This window comes from Eublepharis macularius, chromosome 1 (assembly GCF_028583425.1).
Source record: "Eublepharis macularius isolate TG4126 chromosome 1, MPM_Emac_v1.0, whole genome shotgun sequence".
NCBI lineage: Eukaryota > Metazoa > Chordata > Lepidosauria > Squamata > Eublepharidae > Eublepharis > Eublepharis macularius.
In genome coordinates, this window is record NC_072790.1 from 25073793 (window position 1) to 25100776 (window position 26984).

At 42.3% G+C, this 26984-nt stretch overlaps 1 protein-coding gene across 1 annotated transcript; it reads right to left on the reverse strand.

The window, feature by feature from the left end:
• Positions 1–481: 481 nt before the first annotated feature.
• CENPQ (centromere protein Q) lies at positions 482–26932 on the reverse strand. Its single transcript, XM_055001169.1, has 10 exons — positions 26771–26932; positions 23264–23409; positions 20719–20767; positions 17364–17478; positions 16499–16567; positions 14668–14797; positions 12982–13101; positions 11298–11375; positions 10582–10710; positions 482–800 (listed from the first exon to the last, which is right to left on the reverse strand). Exons 1-10 carry the CDS (start codon positions 26817–26819, stop codon positions 723–725), a joined length of 963 nt encoding a protein of 320 aa, XP_054857144.1. The 5' UTR covers positions 26820–26932; the 3' UTR covers positions 482–722.
• Between the last annotated feature and the right edge of the window lie 52 nt (positions 26933–26984).

Sequence of the window (26984 nt, forward strand, 5' to 3'; positions counted from 1 at the left end):
ACATGGAAGAAAACCAAAAAATCCTTTATTTTCAGTAATTAAACTTATGCAAGTTACCTACAAAGCAGTAAAAGTAGGTTGATCACCATAGGAAATGTTACATAGGGAACGGAGTTCCTGTGCCTATAGCAGGGTCAGGATTATGCCCCAGTGTTGACAGGGCAGCATCGGATCAGTACAAGAACTTCAGCTGCCACATGATTTGCACCACAACATGGACTCTAAGATAGTTTGAGGAACAAGTTTGTTAGGATGGGCTACTCACACTGCAATCCTGAGAAGAGTTATCCTGGTCTAAGCCCACTGATCAATACTACTGTATTTAAACAGTTTTATTTAGTTCTCTGGAAAAAGAGTTACAAAAGACAAAAGTTCAGTCCAATATAAATATAGCCCCTCCATGGGAAGAAAGACTGTTGCCTTCTTTGCATCAATATAACAGCACGTTATGTATTGATTCAAAATATTATATCAATTTCTACAATAGAAACCAGCATCAGGTGAGATCAGGTGTTATGACAAGCAGAAGACCTGCTTTTGTACAGAGGCTGGTTGGTTAGACATGTCAGAGTCCCAAATATATTGGGAAATTGAGGAATGCAGAATGTAAGAGCATCAGGGATTGAAGAGAAAAAAATGGTTCATTCCAAGCCTCTCTTTTATGCATTCTTGTAAGATGAAAATGGGATGCATCTTTATGTCTGTTCTTCAATAGGCAGTATTCATCTTCTTTGTCTGGGATGAGCTACTTTGTTTAGGAGGCCTGTTCCGGAAGAGCTACTGCCTTCTTGGTTTTGGGTCTAGAGAGGGTGAAAAGATGAGAATGTAAGGAGTTGAAGAATCAGATTCTCACGTGAGAGCGCATGCCAATTCCCAGTGAAATTCCTCAAAACTAAACAATGCAGAAAAAGCAAATGTATAGTAGGGCACACAAGCTGTAGTATTTTAGTGGAAATGGTCCAGGAGACATCCTTTAATCAGGGCCCAACATTGTTCTTTATGAACCACCAATCCCAATAAAGTTGCTGCCTACTGAGGGACAAGAAAGACAAAGATTCTCCTACAAGAACAGATGTTCAAGACATCTTTCATATTCAGAAATCTCAGCAACATCTTCATAGACAGCCCCCACATGAAGTAACTACAGTAATGAAGCTGGAAGTTATAAAAGCGTAAGTCAACATTGTGTTCCACCTTGTCCAGAAAGAGCGGAGCTTTGAACCAAATAACTTGGAAAAAAGTACTTCCAACTTCTCCTATTTCCTCAAGAAGCTAACCTGCATTCAAAGCACCCGTTGGCTACACCTTTGGTCACAAATGGAAATAATAACACCTCTCTTTCACAGGGAAGCCATTGACCCATCAAGGTCAGTATTGTCTACTCAGACTGACAATGGCTCTCCAGAACCTCAAATCGTTCATATTATGGGGGCGAGGGACGTGGCATCAGCACAAGGGAAGATGGATGCAAAAAGTGAGAGCTCCAATACTCCCTCATCCTATACCTCAAATAATATCTCCATAACAAACAAATTTGCAAAATTATATGGGCAAACAGGACACTGAGAAGAAAAGCAACTTTCAAAAAACTCTAAAAAATTGCAGTTCTTCCCATTTTCTCAAACACCAGCAATGACAGAGAAAGAACAAAATGAAAGGCCCAAAGTGGTGGATGAAGATATTAAGGTAGGAACAACTCCACTCTCTTCCCCAGATCCAGCCCGTATCTTATTATTAACAAACATGGAACAAAATATCTTAGGAAAAATGGCAAGCCTTCTTCAACCAATAGTCAATCAATTCACTGAATTCAAAATAACCTTGAACAAAGCAACTCAGAAATCGGTGCAATAGTTCAAACTGAGATTTGTGAATTCCAACAAGAAAACTCATCTTCAAGACAATTCTTAACTTTGAATTAACAGTGAGACAAATGAACCTCAAATTCAGAGGATTCTAAGAACAACGAACATCAAAAGAAGATTTAAGTATCTTTCTAGCTTCCTGGTTAGCAAGAGCCCTGCAACTGGAAAATGGAGTCGCTCCTTTAATTTTAAAAGCATATTGTGTAGGGTCACAAAACCAAGCAAAAGGGGGAAAAACCTAGAGATGTACTAGCTACTTTTCTGGACTGGAAAGCTTGCAAAAAATTCTAGAAATGGCTAAAAACAAAGGATTGTGCTCTTCTGATGGAGCTCTCATTGTAGTCCTTATTGCCTTTGTTCCAACCTTTTATTTTCTCTAGGGCAGATTTTTCCTTTTATTTTTCCCTTAACACCCTCTGGGTAGTTTGCTGCCACCAGGAATATTATATTCCAAGATATTTTATTTAAATTTTCCCTTTGGTAACGAGCCTAAGCATCAGGCTCCTTCGTGGTTCTATGTGGCCCTGAGGATAGGAATGGGATATAGCAATGACAGCCACTCTGGGATATAACAAAAACAAAATAAACTTTTATTTTTTCAAGAAGTGTATCGGTTTCATAAAAGTAGTTCTCAGTTCTTAAAGTTACTTCATTTAAACTAATTCACACAGATCTCTTCTAAGGCTTCACACACAGTTAGCCTCTTTCTCTGACTCAATATTTCTCTCACAGACGTGCTTAAAGTTACTCAGGCAGCACACAGCTAGCCTGCTTTCTTCTGACTCAACATTTCTCTCACAGAAATGCTTAAAACTACTCAGGCACCACACAGCTAACCTGCTTTCTTCTCTATTATTCACAGAAATATTAAACCTGCTCAGGCAGCACACAGCTGGCCTCTCTTTCCCTGACTGAGCGTCCTTTCACAAACATGCTCAGTTCAGGTTCCACACATGTTATATTTCTCTCATAAATATTTCAACATATTCAGGCAGCACACAGCTAGCCTGCTTTCTTCTGACTGACTATTTTGCTCTCCACTCTCAGTCTCAAACTGCATTCACTGCGCCCACACTCTCAGTCATGAGCCAATCATATCACTCACTCATCCCTCTCTCTCCCCCACTCTTCACCTATCTCACACCAAGCATTTAAAGACACATGCACACATTTACTTGAAATCATTACAGCCTTGCTTTCTGCAGTCTTAAACAAAAGAAGAGAACTTAAATCAACAATGGAAGCTTTAAGAAAAACACAGGTAAGCTATAAATGGACCAACTACGCCAAGCTTCAAGTAAAAATCCAAGACAACTTCTGTTTTGCAACGGATCAGGGATCAGATGCAGCCCTTTTACGAGACAGTAACATTGAGATATCAATGCATATTGATAAAACATTGCAAAAGAGGAAGAGGATCTACCCACCATCGCCTCAAAAGAACAGCAAAATTCCAGTTTGTCTGAATTAACTGAGCCTAACCCTCAAGAACTGCGCTTCTGGTCTTATGGTTGTAACATATCATTGTTATCATCGTGATTTTTGGTTGGGGGAGGAGGGATTAGAGCTTATTGCATTTAGCTCCCATTGTTTTTTTTACAGTTTTTGGTCTTGGTAATATACCAATAACCTGTGGGTTAATATCCTTCACAAGGTTATAGTGAACTGTAGGGATGTGCGCTTCAGGATTCCGATTTGGGTTAAATACCGATTTGGTATTTACCGAAGTACCGAATCTGGCCCGATTTGGGAAGATTCCTGAACTGGGGCCAGCGATTAGGGTTGCTTCGGGTTTACTGGGAACACTTTGCTGGCCTGTTTGCATTTGCAAACAGCTAGCAAAGTTCTGCAAAACGCAAGCTTCCAGCTCTTTCTTAGCAGAGGGGAAGGGGAGAGGAGTGAGTGACTCACTACAACCACCTCCTCCCCTCTCCCATCTGGTAAAAAAAGGCAGGAAGCTTGAAAGCAGCACTTTCCTAGCTGTTTGAAAAGTTGCTTGGAACAAGGGAAAGTGGCCCTGGCTGGCCAGCCTGCTTTGGGGGTTTCTGGAGCATTTGTTCTATTTGGCTGTACCGGGGATGTGTGTGTAAGTGCCCCTGAGAAAATAATTTTTTAAAGTTCCCATTATAAGGAATAGTGGGGACTGGCTGGCCAGCCAGTTCTAGGGGTACTGGGCTTTTGGGTAGCTTTGGTTTGGTTCTGTTGGGCTGCCCAAGATGTGGACGGTAAGTGGAAGTGCATTGCTTCCACAATTCATATGTTTACTGTGTGGGAATCTGGATTTTCTGCAATAGAAACAGACAAGTGGGGTGGCTGGGATGGTCAACAACCTTCTTTGGGGGACCATGACATGACCCCTCGAAGTCCCTGATAGAGTGATCTTCAGAGGGCAGGTAGGAGTAGATCTCCTGCAAGTTAGGCGCACTTTGCTTCCAAAATGCCACCCCCTCACCAGCCTCCTAGAACGGATCTTTGGACACTCACCATGAAGGGTCCTTCTCCTCTGAGGTAAGGAGGACATCCTTGGTGTGTCCCACTGTCCAATCGAGGAGGCAGGAAAGTTGATCTTTTTTCCTCTTCCTGTGGGAACACCCCCTCTCTGCTTAGTTCAGGTGTTTCCCCTCAGCAGTGAGGATCTCAATCACAATACTATCCTATAGCACTAAGACAAAAAACTTTCAAGCAAAGAACTGTTATAACTGTAACAAACTGGAACACTGTCTTAAATATAACAATTATAACAGATACCCCAATAGCTAGGATCAGTAAGTCAGCGGTAGAAGAAGAGTTAGAGACAGGATAAGAAACAGCTGGAGGACGAAGAACTCAGAAGGGCAGGATGTCCTCCTTACCTCAGAGGAGAAGGACCCTTCACAGTGAGTGTCCAAAGGTCCGTTCTCCCTCTGAGTCGGAGGACATCCTGGGTGTTCCCAAAGCAGTCCCCCTATGATCTGGGTGGGATAAGATCTTAGTCCTCTACGACATGCTGCAAAACTCTTCTACTAAACGCTGCATCTGCCGACGAGTACGTATGTAGTTGATAGTGTGTGATAAACATAGAAACTGAGGACGAGGTGGCTGCTCTACAGATCTCCTCTACCAAGGCATTTCTCCTCAAGGCTGTATTAGTAGCCGCACACCTGGTGGAATGAGCTGTAATTCTGTCCGGAATCTCCATCTTGAGAGCCCTGATGCAGGTCTTGATGCCATAGGCAATGGAGGTTGAATACATATGCTGCCCTAGTTTAGGTGGAGAGATATTAATGAATAGTGAGTTCGTTTTGCGTATATCCTCTGTTCTGATAATATATGTTTTGAGAGTCCTGCGCACATCCAAATTGTGCCAATCTCATTCCCTTGGGTGTTTAGGATCCGGACAGAATGAAGGGAGATTAATGTCCTGTGTCCGATGAAACCTTGAGTAAGCTTTGGGTAAGAAGGTCGGATCCATTCTCAAAACTACTTTATCTTTGTGGAATATGCACAAATGTGAACATATGGAAAGGGCACTCAACTCTGAGATTCTCTGTGCTGAGGTAATAGCAACAAGGAATATTGTCTTTATTTTTAGCCATCTGATAGGAATGTCCCGTATCGGTTCAAATGGGGTTCTGGTGAATGCTGACAGGACCACAAGTAGCCGCCAGGTAGGGAAACGATGCACCGTTGGTGGGCTGAGTAAAGTAGTTCCCTGAAGAAACTTCCTAACATGAGGGTGCGCCGCTAGAGTCGTCTTCAATCCTAGGAACTATCGTGTTAATCACTGCGATCTGCTTTTTCCAGAGTAGCCGGTTTCAAACCTCTGTCCAGACCCTCCTGCAGGAAATCCAGTACGTCACTTAGAGATGGAGATATAGGACCTATTTTCTTACGCTTACCCCAGCGGATGAAGGCTTTCCTACTTGAAGAAGAGATCTTCGGTCAATTTCCAACCTGTCAAAGACCACCACTCTGGGTGAGGGTGCCATATTGGCCCCTGTTGTAGTAGATCTGGCAGCACTGGTAAGTGAAGAGGAGGAAGAACCAACAGTAGGAGTAGAGTTGAGAACCAGGGTCTTCTGGGCCAGTAAGGGGCTACCAGAATTATTGTTGCCCCTTGATCCTGAATCCTTCGTAGAAGTTTTGGAAGCACTGGCAGAGGAGGGAATGCATAAAGGAGGCCCTCGGGCCATTGCAATGTCATGGCATCTGTGCCCTCCGCTGCTGGATGGAAGTACCTGTGAGATACCTTGGGACTTGGTGATTTTGAAGCGATGCGAACAGATCTACCATTGGTGTGCCAAAGTGGGCTGAAAGTAGTATGAACATCTCTCTGTTGAGAGACCATACCACCGGGTGTAGAGATTCCCGACTCAGACAGTCTGCTTGTACATTGTGAACTCCCCTGATGTGCTCTGCTTGGAGAGACAGAAGGTTGTTCTCCGCCCAACTGATGATTCTGTTCACCTCCTTCTGTAGACAGGAGGATTTGGAGCCCCCCAATCTGTTGATATAGGCTTTCGCAGCCACATTGTCCGTGCAAATAAGAACATGAGAGGAAGCCAATCGTTCTCTGAACTGTATGAGAGCTAGGTAGATCGCTCTCATCTCTAGCATACTGATGGGCAACATCTGCTCAATCTGGGACCAGCAGCCCTGTCTGGGGAGATGCAGGCTTCAAGTTCAATCCCTTTCAGAGGTCTACAAAGCCGTCTATCAAGGGAAAGGCAACTGTGGAAGTAGAGCCTGAATAAATGTGTTGTAAGATTTTGTCAGTGAACTTTGTGTCCGTAGTCGACACCTCTATCTCCAGCGCCTTGGCCATGTGTTGGAGTAGTTCATTATATACCCTAAAGTCGTCAGTGGGCGATGCCTCTTTAGCAGGGCCAATTTCTCTATCAGGAGACTGATAGAGGGGAGGCACTGTACCGAGCGCGGGCACTCCTTGCAAGTTCCACGTTAGATGGGAGCGGGGTCTGCCTCGCTTCATCATACAAATAAGCCTGCATAGAAGGAGATCTAGACTCTCTCTTGTATGGCAATCCGGAAAAGGGCTCTCTCTACAACGGTGGGAGAAAACTGGATCATCACTGAAGAGTTTGTCTCTCGACTGGCTTCTGTATAAGCAGGGGCTGTGCTGTTGACTGGAACGGCCTCGGTGGCTCCCAGATGGAACAGGTGACCACGATTAGCGAGAGGTTGACCTAGGTCACCCTGATGGGGTGGGAGGTTTCTCAACCAAAATTACGTTCTCATCCTGGTTTGTTCTCTGAGGGGGGCTCCGAGATGAGGAATGGTCTCCTGACTGTCTATGTCTTTTCACTGGAGGATCAGAACAGACTGTACCTGTCGGAACCGAAAAAAAGCGGACAGCATACTTTCCAGCACGGCTTTATCATGTTTTGCTGAATGTTTCCGCTTCTTTCGTTTCTTCTCCAGGTTGGATCCCGCTGTACTCGATGTCAGGAGTGGATCCGAGAGCTTCGGAACCGAAGAAGGAGTTTCCTGAGATGTGGTCAGTTGAGAAGTCAGTGTAGTCCTCGGAACCGAAGGTGTTCGACTCTGAGAAGAGGCTTGAGGTGAGGCCAGAGCTGCAGCTGAGGTCAAGGGTGGTCAATTCCAAGTCTTCAGAACTGAAAGTCTCCGATCAGAGATAGTTGGTTCCGATAAGCTTCGCACCAAGGTGGTAAGTGGCTCTGTGGGTCTCGGTTCCAAGTGGCTCAGCGAGTGACAGGAACGTGGAGTCTTCGAACCCGTCAATTCAGGGCCAGGTCGGGGAGTAGAACCGGACGAGGCAGCTAGTGGTGCCGTAGCCAGTAAATCCATGGCTGCCATAGTGCATTTCCAAAGGGAGGCTTGTAGACAACCCGCCCATTCTGCTCTAGCCTTAGAAGTAAAGGCGCAGCAGTGTTTGCACAGCCATCTGACCTCGTCATTTTTCAATCGCAGGTTTCGCATCGCTTGAAGAGAGCTGTTTCCGACATCACGACGATGAGAAGAGCTGGAAAACCTCTACTATTGGTGGCAAAAGAGAAACTGAGGGTATGTTGGGGGCGCTCCACCTCTTTAGAGCCGTTTTTGGCAGGAAAAGCGGCCGCGCATGCGCACTGAGAGGCAAGGGTGCCCCCTGGTGTTCTTGAGCTTTGGAAATCTCCAAATTCGGCAGGCCTGCACATGCGCAGTCCCATGTGGGACTGCACAGGAAGACCATAGATGAACCATGGTTCTCATATGACCTCTTAAATATGCCTAACAGAAATCCAGAAAAAAACCTAAAACAGAGTTAGAACAAATATTAGATCAATTGGGACCAAACCAAAAAGACATTCTAACCAGCATTTAGGTAATCCAAAACCAATTCTTAAGATGCCCTGATGAGGGCCAAAACAGGACTCCCCTCCCTTAGGGCGTGGGTATACCTTGCAGTTTTAAAATACTGGAAAAGGATCAAATTTTCCAGTTCTGATTCCTTAAGTTGCCAATCAGTAAATTACTTACTATCCAAAGACCCCACACGGCCTGGCTTTCTATCCACCATTTGCCAAAGGTATACTATCCCGGATGACCTGTTAGGGGTCTCGGCCAACAACCTCCCACTTAAGGAGTGGATCTATAAGTCAGACGCAGTGATGGATCGGCTATCAATATCAAAATCTAAGGCAGCTCCTTGATATAAACTAATCAAATTTGACCATTCAGGATCTCCCTACCTAGCCAGTATTTCTCGTTACAACCTCAAGAGTGTCTTTCACTGCTCTGCGCTTCCAGATGATGCAGACAGCTCTTTTGGCAGGGCATTATTCTCACACCCCTATGGAACATCGCACCTGCATTTGTGGATTACCTACAGTGGAGAACCTTTCCTACGACCTACTTTATTGTCCATTATATGGTGCACCCAGAGCTAAATTTTTGGCTAGAATCCTATTTGTGACAAACACATACTTTGAAATCGAGAAGATTGTGTTTTTGTTATCTGACACTGATAGTCATGTGTCCTATAGTCTCTCAGTTTGCACTCGCAGCCAAAAAGATAAGATCTAAGGTGGTACTGAATGAGGCTGTTTCGTGACTCCTGGGATAGTTTGGCATTCTGTATTGTTTTAATTAATTTTAGTAACCTATATAAACTGTGATAAGGGACTTAATTGTTAATTAGTCAATGTTTGGTGAATTGTGACGGCGTATGGCTACAGACAATAAACTCTTTTGACTTGACCTACTACTCAACTGGAGATGGGAACTGGGACCTTGCGTTCTAGCATCACTTTCATCTTGGCTCTAATCAAGTTAAACTTTTCATTCACAATTGGTTTCCAAGCACTGCAAGACAGCAGCTCTTGAATGCTCAATTAAACAGAGTTGTTTAACCAGCAACAGTGAAATCAAGAACTGGGGGTGGCGGGGGGGGGGGGGGGGGCCTCACCTAGCGATTTCATATAGATTCTAAACACAGTTGGTATTGGAGATATTGGACACCCCTGTTGAGTTCCTTTTGCTATTTCTATTTTCTCCATTACGGAATCTGTAATGATTTCAAGTAAATGTGTGCATGTATCTTTAAATGCTTGGTGTGAGATAGGTGAAGAGTGGGGGTGAGAGAGGGAAGAGTGAGTGATGTGATTGGTTGATGACTGAGAGTGTGGGCGGAGTGAATGCAGTCTGAGACTGACAGGGCAGAGAGCAGGCTAGCTGTGTGCTGCCTGAGTACATTGAAGTATTTATGAGAGAAATATAACCTGTGAGGAACCTGAACTGAGCATGTTTGTGAAAGGACACTCAGTCAGGGAAAGAGAGGCCAGCTGTGTGCTGCTTGAGCAGGTTTCATATTTCTGTGAATAGCAGTCAGAGGAAAGCAGGCTAGCTGTGTGCTGCCTGAGGAGTTTAAGCATTTCCGTGAGAGAAATATAGAGCCTAGAGAAAGAGGCTAACTGTGTGTGAAGCCTTAGAAGAGATCTGTGTGAATTAGTTTAAATGAAGTAACTTTAAGAATCGAGAACTACTTTTATGAAACCGATACGCTTCTTGAAAAAATAAAAGTTTATTTTGTTTTGTTATATCCCAGAGTAGCTGTCATTGCTTTATCCCATTCCTATCCTCAGGGCCACATAGAACTACGAAGGAGGCACGTTACCAAAAGGAAAACTTAAATAAAATATCTTGGAATATAATATTCCTGGTGGCAGCAAACTACCCAGAGAGTGTTAAGGGAAAGATTAAAAGAAACATCTACCCAAGAGAAAGTAAGGGTCATAACAGAACCATTTACTAGAATTTTAGTTTGCTGAGTGATCAATACAGCTACTTTGCATCCAATTTAAAAATTCAGTCCAACAGTTCATATTTTGTAATACTTTTATCAAACATCTCCAAGACATTATCAGAAGCTCTCTCTGCATCCAAAAACATAAATGTCTTTTTTCTCCTTTCCTCCTTGAATAATTGCATCAAGTACATATTACACAATCAGTATTGATACCCCACAGTACTGAGGTGGCATCTCTAATGACCACTACATCTCTTATCAAACAAAGATGAATGAAACTGCTGGTCTCAAAACAATCTAGGAAAATGCTACATTTCCCCCAACTAAATATGACTCTTCTTTGTTTTATGAACAAACAATATTTAACCATCCTTTGTTCCTTATCCAGGTCTTGAAAGAAAACACAAAAAGAACATCTTGCAAACAGTGGAGACTTTTAAGAGCAACTGGCTAATGCATGTACTGACTCACTTCATATTCATATATATTTTCATAGGCTTGTTCAAGAGAATCCAACATAGCCTTCATCTCCTTTGTCTGCTGAATATAGTTCAACTCACTAAGAACACCTTCTTGGTTTTGGATCTTCAATATCACATCCTACAAAATGTAAAAAAGTAGGGAAAGTAGGGAGTAAGATAAAGAATTTTCATGTGAGAATCAAAACAATTCCCACCATCAAGTAAAGAAGGCCGTGGCATCTGGATTGTCAGGCCTGCTATCCACAGTACTGCCATATTGTTTTCTAACTGCTGTCTTTTCCAGTCTTGTTTGTCTGCAGGTTCACGGAGACAGCTGTGTTCCCAGGACGGCCTTATCTAGCATGGCTGGCCACAGACCTTGGAGGAGCCTCACTTCCGCATTCCCAAGCCTCTGCTTCCTCTAGACTACTGGGGGGGGGGGCGGATTAGCAAGGAGGGTTTTGATATATTGCAACAAAGCTTTGTGATCAGCCAAAAGCTTTCTTGCCTTTGGATTTATTATGGACACCTGTACTTTGAATATAATCTTTCAGTAAAGACCCTTTTGACTCAAGAGACCTTGAAGTTCTTGCAGCAAGGGGTGGGAGATGAAATCAGAGTAACCTGAATTCCACAGACTGACATGGATGAAATAGTTCAGGAGGTATTATTGCATTTCTGCCCAGAAACCTTCAATCTCAGAAATCCAGTGCCCTAACTGCTTACCTGAAGAACAGGTGCATTTAGACTCTCTTTTGGAAGTTTAGGAAGAGCAAGAACATCCTTACTTTCTTTCACAAAGAGCTATAAAGTAAGAAAAACAAAAATAAACATAATCCGACCAGAAGCAAAACTCTACCCAATCCCCTTCCCTATTTCCTTATTCTGAAGGAACGATTGCAGTGGAACAGAAGTAGTAGTAGTAGTAGTAGTAGTAGTAGTAGTAGTAGTAGTAGTAATAGATCCAGAGGAGTTAGCCGTGTTAGTCTGCATGTGACAAAGAGAACTGTAGTTCTTGAAAGCTTACGCTACAGCAGGGGTGGCCAACCTGTGGCTCTTCTAGACATATTGTGTGGCTCCTGGAAGTCTCCAAGTATCGCCATGGCCATACATTTTATTTTATTTTAGTTTTTCTCCCTTTTCCTTCTTTCTTTCCATGTCTTTCCCTCCCTTTTCCTTTTTTCCTTCCTTCCTTCTTTCTTTCCATGTCTTTCACATTTTCAATAAAAACATTGGGGTTGCCAGGTCTGACTCAGAAAATACCTGGGGACTTCAGGGGTGAAGCCTAGCAAGGATATGACATCACTTTTGTGTTGTCACTTCCACGTCAAAGGTCAAGTGATGGCTCTTCCCAAGCTCCACCCCTTCTGATGATGTCACTTCCAGTATATTGCAGCAAAACTCCACCCCTTTTTCTGATGTCACTTTCAAGACACTGCCCCAAACCTGCCTCTTCATCTGAAGTCACTTTAATGCATCATGTCTTGCAGCTCTCAAACATCTGACATTTATTCTATGTGGCTCTTATATTAAGCAAGTTTGGCCAGCCCTGTGCTACAGTAAAGTTGGTTAGTCCTAAAAGTAGTAGTAGAAGACAGAGAAAGAGACAGAGAAATAACAAATCAAAGAGAGAGAAAAACTATAAAAACTAAAAAGAGGCTTCTGATGTTCTCTGCAAAAAATGTAATTACAAAGTTCTCTCTTACTCTGTTTATGAAGAAAACCTCTTTTTTCTATTGTCCAAATTTCTTATTCATCAAACTCACAAATCATCAAATAATTCTGTTTCATGCAAACAGTCTATAAAGGATCTCCAATCAATAATAAACTTATTGTCTTTTCTCTAATTAATGAAATAAGTTTAACCATCGCTGCGAACTCCAGCAACTTCAACAACCATTTCTCTATTGTAGCCACTATCAGGCTCTTCCACTTTTGCACATATAATAATCTCGACACTGTTGTCATATATAAAAATAAAGTTCCATTTTCCTTTATACATTTTGGCCAATTTCTCTGGAGTCATATACCAACAATACATAATCTTATAAATGTTCTCTTTAAGACTAGAGTTAAATGTAAATTTCAACCCTTCAACCACGTTTTCCCACTGTTCCATTCATATATCATATCCAAAACTTTATGCCCATTTAATCATAGATATTTTCACTTCCTGTCACAAATTTCAACAAGAGTTTGCACATTTTGACAATAACATGTTCATCATTTGTATATAATTTGGTCTCAAATTCAGTCTTAGATTGCTCAAAATCATAATAACTTTTGTTTATCTTCCCAAATTTGCAAATATGAAAAACAATGGCAACTTGCCAATGTATTTCTTCGTGAAGCCATGCAGACCACACAAATCCTTTCTCCTGACTGTGAACACTATCTGTCTTTCATGTACCTGACTCATTTTTTCTTCTTCTTCTGCCAGCTCACATTTTAATGTCTGCACTTTGTTCTGAAGACTTGCAATATTCCTGTCTCTAAGATGTGCTTCTTCCACAGCTTTGTCTATTTCCTCCTGGAATGACAATTAACAATATAAATAATACATATCATTCATTTAAAACATATATTAGCACCATATAAATATGGTATCAAGATTCCTTAAACAACAGGGATAGTTGTGAACCAGCTGATGCAATGGTTGAAGAGAAATAGCGTGCTGTTGTCACCACCGCTTCATAGGGGCGCTGTAGCATGCTTCATCAGATTCAGCACAAGTTTTCCTGCAGTGTCTTTCTAAACATCTTCCAGCCCTCTTCAGATCACTGAACTCTGTGCTATACTACAGGGCTGGCTTCAGCTGCAAGGGCAGGAGAGGTCGATGAGGAGCAATCTTGTCAATGGCTTCAAGTTTACTGTTCCAAGCTACCACTGCAGTTTCAACAGAACATGCATTTGGAATCCAGAAGGATACATGAGCCTTTGTGGGTGGACCATTTTGACAGGTCCTCCCTTTTTGTGGGATGTCAAGGCCATATTTATCCTTTGTTTTCAGTAGGTAATGGTTCGACCATGGCTCAAGCTGAGTCTCCAGTCCCAAAAGATGACCTTCCCTCAAAAGTGTGAAAAATTGTCCAAGGTGCTTCTTTCATGTGTGGGTCCTGTCACTATTTGAGAGAGGCCCAGAGCTACCAAGGAAGCGATGAAATTCTGGGCTGGCCCTGAGGTGGAACATTTGGCATAGATGTTGAAGTCACCCAGAACAATCAGTCAAAGTGACTCCAGCAACACGTCCAAGAGCACCTCTGCCAATTCTGAAAGGGTGCTTGCTGGGGAACTAGGTAGCTGTGGCTGTGAGGAAGCCAAGTTGGGGCCAGGCAACCTGGACTCAACTCCTTAAAAAAAAGACATCTAGTTTAGACCCAACTCTAAAAGCCCACGTTATCTAGTCTGGCTCTAAGCCAGGGTCTGTCCAGCGCACGAGTGGGAAACAACATAGGAACTACATGGACACCAATTTCAGTTCCATGTCAGAAAAGTGGAAATATACAAAAATTTTAAAATGCATGCTCCTATGGGAACCTGCAGCACATATTAAACAGAATCAGTCTGGAGGGCATTTGAAGTGAATAAGGCTGTAGCTAACATCTGGTAGAGAATTACGAACGTAGTAGTTGCATTTTGCAATCCAACTCTATGATGTCGCTTGCTGTATGTAATACATTGTCTCACTTCATTGCTCTCCAATCCCATAGTTCCTGTTTTACTGTCTGCATTATACTTTTAGCCATGACCTGCCTTAAGAAAGGTAAGCTGTAAGGGAAGTTGATCAGAAAGGTAAAAAGTGGGAACGAAGGGACAATTTGGTGATTCCCCGATATTGTTTCAAATTGACATTCTGTTAGGTTTTCTGTTCGGAAAACTGTCTGACCTGACTTCTTGCTCCAGTTTTGCGCTCTCTTGCTTTGGAGACTGTATTAGAAAAAATCATCCACATTCAATTATTTGGGTGCGACACCTGATAAAATTACCTGAAGCTTAAAGCCTCATCTTTTCATGGACGGTCTTTTATTATCTATATGCACTCTCAGAGGATGCACCATTTCAAGGCTCAAAATATACCTCTCCCTTCCTTCCTCACCTCTAGTTCTGCCAGTCCCCTTTCAATCACTGCAATCTTCTCTTCTTCCTCCGCCTGAAGCTTCTTCATATTCTTCAGGCTACCTTGCTTCTCCACAGGGACTCTAAGACTCTCAAAGCGTTTCAAAAGCCTTGATCAAAAAGATTTTTTAAAATATTACTACTGTGTCATAACAGTAATAGGATAATATCTGAATTTATCCAACGGATTAATATTATACCAAGCTCAGGGCAAACGATTTAGCAATAGTTACTATACTACAAAAGTGCAATTGATGATTAAAGACCTCAACAATTCATAAGACTTCAGCCCCAACTTTTCTATTGTAGCATTCAAAAGCGGACCCAATCTGTGCACCAAATTGAGGACTTCACATGTGCCACAGAAGGCCCTAAAAGTGCCCCACAACTGTGTAAGTCCATTTCCCGTGGAAATGTGCAAAGATCAAGTTCAGCATCTGTGAGAAGCAGTGCAAAATGATTTGTATTTAAACAGGCTGTCCCTGAAAGAATTCAGTTTAACACCACCATAACTTCCTAAAGGTAACAACTTAACTTTAAAAATGTAATTGTACTTTATTTATACCCCACCATTCTTTCCAATGGGGACCTAAGGTGGCTTACATAATTTTCATCTCCTCCATTTAGCCTCACAATAACCCTGGTTAGGCTGAGAGTATGTGACTGGTCCAAGGTCACCCAGTGAGCTTTCATGGTGGAGTGGGGATTTGAACCTGGTTCTCCAAGATGACTTCCATTCTGCTTAACCACTGAACTCTTCTATGGTCTAAAGTTTCTAAATACAGTTAAACTAAATACACGTATAAATTAAAAAGAATTCTTATTCTTTCAGCCTCATCTTCTTCCTCAGCAAATTGGTGGCAACATGGAAGCTCAGGATGGTATAAGGACAACGGCCACCTGGCTGCATACTGACCGCCTTCTTTGCTTATATGTGTTTGTGCGGTATAGAGAATGGTATGTTAAGACTAGAGTGACAGGCTTCTTTGGGGAGGGAGGAACAACACCAATCGGAGAAGAATTTAGAAAAATATAAGACTGGAGACAGGGTACTGAAGGGGCAAGTGCTCGTCATAAGGTGACAAGAGAGAATAGAGAAAGCAAACCCCACAGTTAGGAGTAAGAGCGCTTAGGATTAGTCTTTACAGCAGGTTTGACTTGGTTTTAAGTTCTTTTTTTAGAGTTTATATGTCTGATGCTCTAATAATGTAGTTACTTTGCTAAATTTGTGTTGTGCAGTTCAAGATCAACTTGCAAGAGGCTGGTTGTCCAAATTAAAGAGTTGTAAAGCCTCTCTCTTAAACATCACTATTCTACTGACCTCCAGCATCAGTGCTGAATCCAACATGAAAACTGAAATGCCAAAAGAAAAGCATGGGAGCAGTTTGGTCGATCCTTGAGAGATATACTACAGATTTCCACAAGGCTCTATTTTTGTTTTCCAAGCAACAACATCTACATGGAAACTACAAGCTAAGGTGGTCTGGAGATTTGGAGTCAGGTGCCATCAGTAAGCTGACTATCTAGCTTTCCCTTCCATTGGAGTCAAATGTTTTCGGAGACACGTGGTGTGTGAAGTCAGTAATGGGCTGACTAAGGCTAAAACTGAACTTCAGTCTAGGAATGACGAAGCAGGTACTTTCTCTAATCAAGACACTGTGTTTAGCTTCTGCAAAAGATTACAGTTCTAACACTACTTGGCCAGTAAATCCCATTGAACTTCATAGGAGTTACATTCATGATCATTTTAGGATAATACGGCACAAACACCTGCATCTCTTTATTTCTCTTGCTATCCTATATTTCATTACCTTTCCTTGAGGTGGTTTAAGTGCCTTTCAATTTCCCCTCGGTTTTGGGGTTTTTCATAAATAATAGATCTAGAAAAAAAGAAAAGATTATAGAGATTTTACTTTCTCACAAGTTGAAAGAAATCCCTTGAATTTGTTGCTACAGCCAGGAACATAACATGACGTTTGCCAGGAGATTCCATTGAACAGCAGATGTAATACAATGCACTCAAGAGAGCCTATTTCTGTACCTAGAATTTGTCTAGCTTAAATTTAATTACTAGTCTTCAAACTAGGCTGATGATTTAGTGGGCCAATAAAAAAGATAGATTCCGGCATTATTAGCCCCCAAATACAACGCAAATGAGATGAATAAATGCCATAATGATTTCTAATTAAAATGGCACAATATTAGTAAATGCCAAAATGTGGTCAAGGCCATTAACTTAAGAATTCTTCTATAAAAATGTCCGCCAAAGGCTCTTCACTAGGGTAACAAAAATGAGCTACCACATTTGATTATTAGACAGAATAAACAAGGCAAGACTTCGCATCCTGTTTGTGACCTTCCATCTGGCTATCTATTGTACGCATGGACCTTACCTTCCATCTGGCTATCTATTGTACGCATGGACCTTAGACAGATCCAGTAAGGCCTTTCTTATGTTCACTGCTTAGAGTACACATCTAGTAGCTATACATTTAAAAATCTTTTTAGTCCCATTTCTTTTCGCTAGCCCTGGATCACAAGCAGCCCTTCTGTAAGCAACACACCTTAAGCTCCAAGACATAGTTTTATGTTGCAAAAGCAACAAAGTTCTCAGGGTAAGTGACACCTCATAAGAACAAGGAGTGCAATATTGGTGGAGATACATTTGGCACTTACAGTATTAACCCACGCATCAGGGATTCGAGGTACGCTCGAGAGCTCTCTGGAAGCAGTTGCCATTTTGCTCTTTGACCTGGAGTCACCACAACTTTTCTCACTGGAGAAGATACGTCTGCCAACAGACACCGAGAGAATTTCTGAGAATATTGTCACTAGGCTAACAGAACTTGATAGTACAGCCTAGCCAGCAATGTTGCTGCTATAGAACACATGACAGGAAACATGGGGGCCTCCCCCCAAAACACTGGAGAAATATCAATTGTACAAAAATATTAGTATTCTCATACATGTATCTTTATAAGGCGGCAAGTGCATTAAGTGAATATATCCCATATTCCCCAAGTGAATAAATATTTCGACAATATATCAATATGTTCTAGTACAGAAATAAGTTAATATGCTCTACCTGTACACAATCCTCCAATATTTCCAAACAGTGAATAGATATCAATGTATAATAAGTACAACAATTACACAGATACATATTCATAAACCTCTAGAAATGACCAAAAATTCCATAGGCCATTTAAAGGATTGATTTTAATTGTTTTTTCCTCTTTCCTTTGCAGAGATGCCAGAGTAAGATTTCAAGCCGACAACACTGTCGTGTGCAGGCAAGCAGGTAAGTGGTCACTATACATGGTAACCAATATCCTCATCTCCTTGTTTTTGATCTTCTGCAGTTCAGATATTACAAGCTGGCGGGGGGGGGGGGGCAAAATATCAAAGCCGAACAAGAGACGAATCACTTATTTCCCTCTGCTCATTTGTCCGTACAAGAAAAGAAGAGCAGGTTCTCTCTTTTCCTGTTAATGCTTCTGTGGGAGATGGTGGTGGCCATGAGGCACTGTGGTTGTGGGAGGTTCTTTACAGAGGACCAATATTACAGCAAACACCACTCTGTTCCCCAAGTTCTCTGCACATACCAGGGGGTCAACGGCAACCAAAAATCATGGGCTTGGCTAAAGAGCCAAGCTAAAAGTTGATCCTCTGACCATGAGGCTCTGCTTCCTTCTGCCTCTCCAATCAAAAGGAGATAGTTTGAGTTACACAGAGACCAAAACATTTAAAGCGTCATTAATCAAGGTCTCTGAAGCACCAGCGAATGCATCTTGGCAAGCCACACCTACACATTTTGTAGTTGCTACAACTACAAAATAATAATAATAATCTCAAGATTTATGAAGCAGGAATCAGCATAACCTGGAAACATGCACAGACCACCTGAGGCCCAGGCAAAAGACTCCAGCAGGCATCTTGTCCTGCAGCACACGCAACCTACTACACACTCATGGCTGCTGCCAGAGGAAATACAGCAGGCACAGCAATGCTGTGGAGAAATATACTATACCTGAGGATTCACTTAAAAGGGAAAGTAATTTGGTCTGTGCTCTATACATGCTCCAAGTGCATTTCTACAGGTTAACAGCTGGCAATTGGAAGGCTACAGGGCAAAAAGGCAGCTTCCTGGGCACAGGCCAATCCAGTGCCATGAATATACAGATGGTTCTTGCAGAAAGACACAGTTACCAGCTAACACTTCAACAGAGAGTTGCACCAAGGTGAGAGAGAACACTTCAGGAACGCAAAACTTGACTGGCAGGATCTGAACCCAGTGGTACCTTAGAGACCAGTAAGATTTTCTGGGTACACGCTTTCAAGAGTCAACGATCCCTTCTTCAGGTAAAGCTCAATTGTGTCTCTTCCTTTCGGAGAGGAAGGGATGGACTGGCCCACAAGGGGAGGGCAAGACAAGAGGTTACAAAACTTCTGGACTTGGAGACAAAACTCTAGTAAGATCTGCTCTGTCCATTTAACATGAAGCCGTGCACTTGAACACATGCAGCCAAATAAAGGGTGGAACCTCATCGTAGGAAATCAAGGTAATGGATGACTTCTGAACCGCATAACTCCAAAAAAAAAAAAAAAAAACCCACGATCATGACTTTAGCCATTTTTAGGGATAAGTTAGACCAGGGCTGGGAGACCCTGTGTGCTTTTCTTTGATCTTGTTCAGTTTGCTGAATATGTGTGCTCTAAATACTTTATTAAAACTTCTTTATAATTTGAATGCCAGTAGCTTCATCTGGCTAGAGCCAGTTTGGTGTAGTAATTAAGAGCACGGGACTCTAATCTGGAGAGCTGGGTTTGATTCCCCACTCCTCCACTTGAAGCCAGCTGAATGACCCTGGGCTAGTCACAGGTCTCTGGAGCTCTCTCAGCCCCACCCACCTCACAGGGGGATCGTTGTGGGGATAATAACATACTTTGCAAACTGCTCTAAGAGGGAATTGTTGTCCTGAAGGACGGTATATAAATCAAATGTTGTTGTTATTATCTTTCGACCCACACCATGACGAATTCAATCATGCAGGAAGAGGAAGGGTAGCTGTAGATCCCTTCAACCCCAAAGTGCACAAGTGTGTATGCTAATCCCTATTGTAGCTGGTGAACGCAAAGTGGGAGATGAGGCAAAGATGCAGAGCCTTCTAGTCCTTCAGTAGAAGACATTCTTTAAAAGTGGAAATGGAATTACTCAGAGAGAAGTGGATAACTTGCTGGTAATGAAAAGCAGAGCCTCACCAAGCAGAGACCTGGGGTAGCCAGGTTTCCGAACTCTCACATGGGCAGAAATGTTGGTTGCCAGCAACATTTTCCCATAGATGCAATTCTGTGATTGCATTGCATGATCGAGTTACGTGCAAATAAGAATGGCTTTGCAGAAACTGCTGGGCTTCTAAGTCTTTGAAGATCTTCGCCCCTCTGCTGCCTTTAAAACCAGACATATCCAAAGTGTAGTGAATGATGTGAACTCTACTAAAAAGCTCTTCAATAGTGGCAATTATGAGGAATTTTGCAGTCCCACTGAATTACATTTTATCTATACCAAAGACAAGGGTTGGTTGAAAGAAAGAAAGAAAGAAAGAAAGAAAGAAAGAAAGAAAGAAAGAAAGAAAGAAAGAAAGAAAGAAAGAAAGAAAGAAAGAAAGAAAGAAAGAAAGAAAGAAAGAAAGAAAGAAAGAAAGAAAGAAAGAAAGAAAGAAAGAAAATCCTCTTCACTTGTTTACCATTGCAGTTTCCCAATTTAGGCACAGCGATGGATCCCGAAGCAGTTGGCAGTCAGTAAACTGGTGAGCAAAAGAAGCCATAGCCTGTTAATAGCAGGTGATCACTCATTCGAGGTCACAAGGCCCATGACCTGCGCATAACAGTATTATCCAGAGATCAGTATGGCAGAGGGAAAAAAATTGTTAACAGAATATATATTTAATTAATGTGGAGGTAATCCTTGCTACTTTAAAGCATGATACAAGGGAAATCCCTCATTATGTGAACAAAAACAGTTTCATACCTTCGGAAGGCTGTGTTTTCCGCTTCTTCCTTACTGACGGTGTATCTTGCTATAAAGAAATAGGCAGAAAATGAGAGATTTTTCAATTATTAGAAGGCTGCTTTTTATATCTTTACACAGCACATTCCCAATTCAGCTTACAACATGTTTCGGCATTTGGATATGAGGCAACTCTGTAGTGAGTAAGCAAATACAACTGAAGACAAAAGTAATAGTTTTGAAGTCTTTTGAAGACAAAAGTCATAGAAAGTAACTTCACAACAGAATAATCCACAGCAAAACAGTTAGGACAATGGAAAAATTAACATGTCTTCTCACCAGATGCCTGACACAAAAACCGATCTTTACCCAGCACTTACAAATCAAAGAGGATACAGAATGGGAACAGAAGCTGGGAGGAGGGTTCCATATATAGGCCTTAATAACAACAACATTTGATTTATATACCGCCCTTCAGGACAACTTAACACCCATTCAGAGCGGTTTACAAAGTATGTTATTATCCCCACAACAAGCACCCTGTGAGGTGAGTGAGGCTGAGAAAGTTCCTAGAAGCTGTGACCCAAGGCCACCAAACTGGCTTCAAGTGGAGGTGTGGGGAATCAAACCCAGTTCTCCATATTAGAGTCCTGCCACTCTTAACCACTATACCAAATACGCTCTTAACCACTACACCAAACTGGTTTTGCTTACTGGCTTCCCCTTCCTTGCATCAGATGGCAAGGGTTCATTGTGCAGTGCCTCCCTTTAGAACGTAACAGTGAGGCAGGTTCTTATGGAAACAGGTAGTCCTTCAGATACTCCACACCCAGACCATTTAGTACCTTAAAGGTAACAGCCAGGACCCTGAGTTGTGCCTGGAAAAACTGGTGATCAGTGAAGTTCATGCAGTGTAGTGAGATGTGTTTCCAATAAACAACTCCAGTTACCACCATGGCACTGCATTTAAGACAGGCAGATGCCTTAGTCCTTGTTTAGCTACTACACCACTGATCAACAGGTCCTCAATTTTACAGGGACTGGCCCTCATTTAACATATTACCACCTTCAAGTGCCTACTAATAATAACATCATAATAGTAACATTCAATGTATATCCAGCCCTTCAGGACGACTTAACACCCACTCAGAATGGCCTACAAAGTGTATTATATTATTATCCTCACGACAATCACTCTGTGAAGTAGGTGGGACTGAGAGAGCTCTGAGAGAGCTGTGACTGACCCAAGGTCACCCAGCTGGCTTCAAGCGGAAGAGTGGGGAATCAAACCCAGTTCTCCGGATTACAGTCCTGCCTCTCTTAACCACTACACCAAACTGGCTCTCACCTCTACCTCAGAGAATCAGATAAAAAGGAGCAGAGGCACATGCCCTCTTTGCATTAGTAACTTGTTACTTCAAAGTTCCAGGCAACTTCCATGTAAATGTTAAATAGCCTGGGAAATAAGACAGAACTCTGGAGGATCCCACATTCCTTCTCTGCCATGGAAGTTGTCTGAGTGACCTTGGGCCAGTCACACACACTCAACCTACCTCACATGGTTGCTGTGAGGATAAAATGGAAGAGAATGATGTAAGCCACTTTGTGTCTGCATGAGGGTGAAAGGCAGGGTATAAATGAAGTAAATAATTTTTAAAAAAATGCAACTGGAAAAGGAACAGAGGAGCTGGTTCCCAGGACCACTTTCTGGCACATATTTACCAGAAAGGCACAGTATCATTGGAGGGGCAGTATCACTAATACCCATCTCAGACAACCATCCCAAAAGAAAAATACTGTCGCCAAGAGTACCAGAAGTCACTAAGACATCTGGGAGAATCAACATGGTCACACTCCTTCCCTTTCCTGGTAATAGAAGTTTAAGTTTCAAAACTGAACCAGAAGTCTGGTTGAAATGGATGCATATACTGTCATCCAGGAAAGTCTACAATTGCACAAGCAATTGCACAACTGCTTGAACAACTTGCCCAAGAAGAGTAATCCCAGTAATTCAAATTCAAACAAATCCCATATTACAGATAAGGAGATGATGTAAATCACTTTCCTAAAGTGACCTACTGAGATCACGGCAGAGACATATCTGATTGTGCCACTTTACATTGCAGGGGGGGGGGGGGGTTACATGATCCCAAAGCTTCACTATTTTTTAATATTAACATGTTTGGTAAAAGACTAGGCTAGAACCCTCCCTCCTGACATCTGGTTCGCTGGGTGGGGAGTGTATCTTATACAAAAGAGCATTTAAGCATGCCATTTCCCCCACCTGGCATTTGAAGTGGCACATCCCAGATAAATTTAGTTTGTATGAACCAGGCTTCAGACTATATTCATAAGTCATGTGAGAAACTCTTTAAAAAACTTGCAGTACAATCCTAAGAAGAATAACTGTAGTCTAAGACCACTGAAATCAATGGGCTTAGACTGGAGTAACTCTGTTTAAGATTTTACTGTTAGTTTCTGTTAATTCCTCTCAATTTGCATCAGTGAAGCTACTCCTTTTCCTGAAACACTACCCTGCTGTTCCTTTGAAGAGCACATTGCTTACTTCTCTCTCTGGTTTCTTTCTTGTTCTTCTACCATCTGGTCCCCTCCTTTTGCTGGAAGGTCCTGGTTGACCTTCAAAACTCTTTGCCTTCAGAGCTCCTTTTCCTTTGGCAGGCATCAGAGAACCCGGGTGGCACTTGATAACGTCTGAAGAACCAAAATGCACACGCAAATGCAGAAACAGTCAAGTTTCAAACACACTAATGAGACTGAACTGGAAATAAACCCATGAACTTTTAACCAATTTTGGTGTTCAAGTGCTCTACTCCCTTCACAGTTTTTTTTTTAAAAAGTAGGTTCAAATCCCGTCAAACCATCAGCCTTCACCCATTCATCATCATCATCAACTCTACTGCATGGCCTCAAAGCCTTAGTAAGCAACATTAAAAACAATCAATCCAATGAATCACTATACAAATTGAAATCCATAAAATATCTGTTAAAACAAAATAATGATATTTAAAATCATAAGCTTTAGAAGTTAACAATAACTTGTTATTCCTATAGTAATACATCAGACCCAATATAAACTAACAGACTATCCATTAACTACAGTAGCAACAGGGGATTTTTGACAGAATTGTTATAACCGAGATGAATTTTGCCATTTGTAATGTATTCCAGCTCTTTCTATCAGCCAGCAATATCACAAGTTTATTCTGGTCAGATTTCCCTGGGTATAATAATAAAATATTCCCAAGGTATCTTTCCCATTCTGCCTTCACCCATTTATACTCTTTCAGTTTAACTTTCTTCAGAGAACTGGTGTGAGGGAAAGAGCCATGAACACCTCAAGTACCCTACAGGAAGGACAATAAAAATGTAAGGTACAGCTTAACTATAAGCCTATGGAGAATTTCTTTCAAATATGTTGTACAATGAACATGGCTGTCCCTTTTCATATGAATCCGCCAATCCCCTTGTAACCTGCTTGTATATGGAAAAAGCCAGAAGCAGCCAGTTAAGGCCATTGGAACCCCCAGAGAGAAGGGGAAGCTGGAGAAGTATAAAGGAGTGGTTTAGAAGCCTTGGGGACAGCTTTCTCTCTTGCATAGTCTGCCTTCAATTAGGAGACTGGTTTCAGGCTCATAATAACATAACATTCAATTTATACATGCCATCCTTCAGGACAACTTAACATCCATTCAGAGAGGTTTACAAAGTGTGTTATTCTCCTCACAACAATCACCCTGTGAGGTGGGTGGGGCTGAGAGAGCTCTGAAAAAGTTGTGACTTATGCAAGGTCACCCAGCTGGCTTCAAGAGGAGGAGGAGGGGGGAATCAAACCTGGTTCTCCAGATTAGAGTCCTACCGCTTTTAACCACTACATCAAACCACTTACACATGCTCTAGAGAACTTAGCATTCTTAGGCAGTGGTAAGCTAAAGGACAGACCAAGCTCTGCATGTTTGTAGTGCCAGCAAAATTTAACTAAACCTTGGGCATACTTAGGATTGGTGGCTCTTACAAGGGAAAGCAGGGAATAAATTTTGTAAAACAAACCAACTTACCAACTTAAGGGGAACTGATTAACTCTAGGATTTGAGTCCAGTGCCCCCTTAGAAACCTACAAGGTTTCAGGGTATAAGCTTCTGGAAGTCAAAGCTGTCTTCTCTTTGACATAGAGACCTTTGACTCTTGAAAGCTTATATGGTGAAAATCCTGTTGGTGACTGCATGGTGACTGACAGTTGGACTCAAATCCTGCTGTTCTACAGAGGACCAACATGGCCACCCACCTAAAATTAGAGCTCTGTTCATTGGATGTATTTGATGAAGGGCGCTTTGACTCTCAAAAGCTTATACCCTGAAAATCTTGTTGGTCTGTAAGGTGCCAGTTGGACCGTACAGACCAACACCACTACCTTATTAACTCTACTCTCATGCAGCAGATGGACAGTTTCTGACTCTCTTTCTCTCTCCTTCTTTCTGAAACAATATATTCTAAATTGAAACTGTTTCTAAGTCTCCTTGCTGGTACTACTGTAGAGTCTTTAATCTTTAACATCAAAACCTTTCTCATATTCCCTTTCCAGGGAAATAAATAAGGTTTTTGTTTGGTTTCCTTGGCTATCACCAGCGGACAAGGTTAATCCATCTTCCTTAGATTAAAACATTCAAGTTTTCTGCAAGTTGAGATATCTGATGTTCAGATTCAACTAGCATAGGTTGCTAATTCCAGACTAGGAAATTCTTGGAAATTTCAGGGTTAAGCCTGTAGACAGCAGGATTTGGGGAGGGGTGGGACCTCAGTAGGATAAAATGCAATAAAATCCACCCTCCAAAGCTGCCATGTTCTCCAGGAGAATTGGTCTCTGTAGTCTGGAGATCAGTTTGAATTCCGGGAGATCTCCAGGCTCCACCTGAAGGTCAGCCAAGCGCCTTATTGATAGTTACCAATGACATCGCCCGTCCAAGGGCCTATGCAGAAAAACCAGGGTGCTTCTGTTCCTTAAGCTCTAGGCTTCTGCAGAAACTGCTAGCCAGAGGGAAATCTCTATGAAGAGACACAGAGTTTCAGGTGGGTAGCCAAGTTAGTCTGCAGTAAAAGAGAAAATTTGAATCTAGTAGCACCTTAAAGATCAACAAGATTTCCAGGGTATAAGCATTCAAGAGTCAAAGCTTCTTTGGGCAGATATCTTTGAAATTTATACCCTGGAAATCCTGTTGGTTTTTAAAGGTGCCACTCGACTCAAATCTTTCTTATCCATTTTAGATGGAAAGGCAAGCCTGATCTTGTAAGATCTCAGAAGCTAAGCAGGGTCAGCATTGGTTAGAAATTGGATGAGAGACCAGGCAATGGCAAACCACCTCTGTTAGTGTTTTGCCTTGAATCCCCCACCAGGGGTTGCCATAAGTCAGCTATGACTTGACACTACTCTCCACCACAATGAAACACCATAAAACACTTTACGTGGAGTTTCTATTAAAGAAAGGTCTAAAAACTTTAATTTTTAGCATAACTGGGGAGGACGCCTTGGCAGGCCTGGTTTAAAGAATCATGTAATCAGAAAGACCCGTGCCCAAGACCCTGGAGAGCTGCTGTCAGTCTGAGTAGAGGATACGGACCTTGACAGATTCATGGGAGTTTATCAAGATTCCAGTTGGAAGCTGGCTGCTCACTAGATCCATCAAGGTTTGTAGTCTGACTGGCAGCAGCTCTCTAGACTCACCAATCAAAGTTTTTTCTCATCACCTACAAGCAGCTAGGGTTGCCATCTATGGTTAGAGAAATTCCTTGAGATTTTGGTGGTGGTGACATATTGTGGGGGCAGTGCAATACCATAGAGTTCACCTTCCAGGGCAACCTGGAGATCAGTCGTATTTCTGGGAGATCGCCAGTCACCACCTGGAGATTGGCAACCTTACCTAAAACATTTTCTGTTAACTAGGGACGCCGGGAATTGAACCTGGGATCTTTTGCTTTGCCACTAAGCCGCGGCCCCTACTCACTAGTCACTGGCTTCTTTCCGTTACCTTTCTTTGCATGAGACAACAGCAACTCTTACCTCCCGCAAACAACCTCTCTTCCCAACCTATCTCAACTCCTCTGCGCATGCCCGAGTAACTAGAAGGGACTCGCTGTGCTCCACAACGCCTCCTTCCCTTATTGTCTGTTTTTGCTTGTCGGCCCCGCGACCGTTGCTGCCGTTAACTGTCCCGCTGTAGCGAGGCGCAGGCGCAGAAGGTGCCTACTCACTGCACCTGCGCAGCTCACGCCCC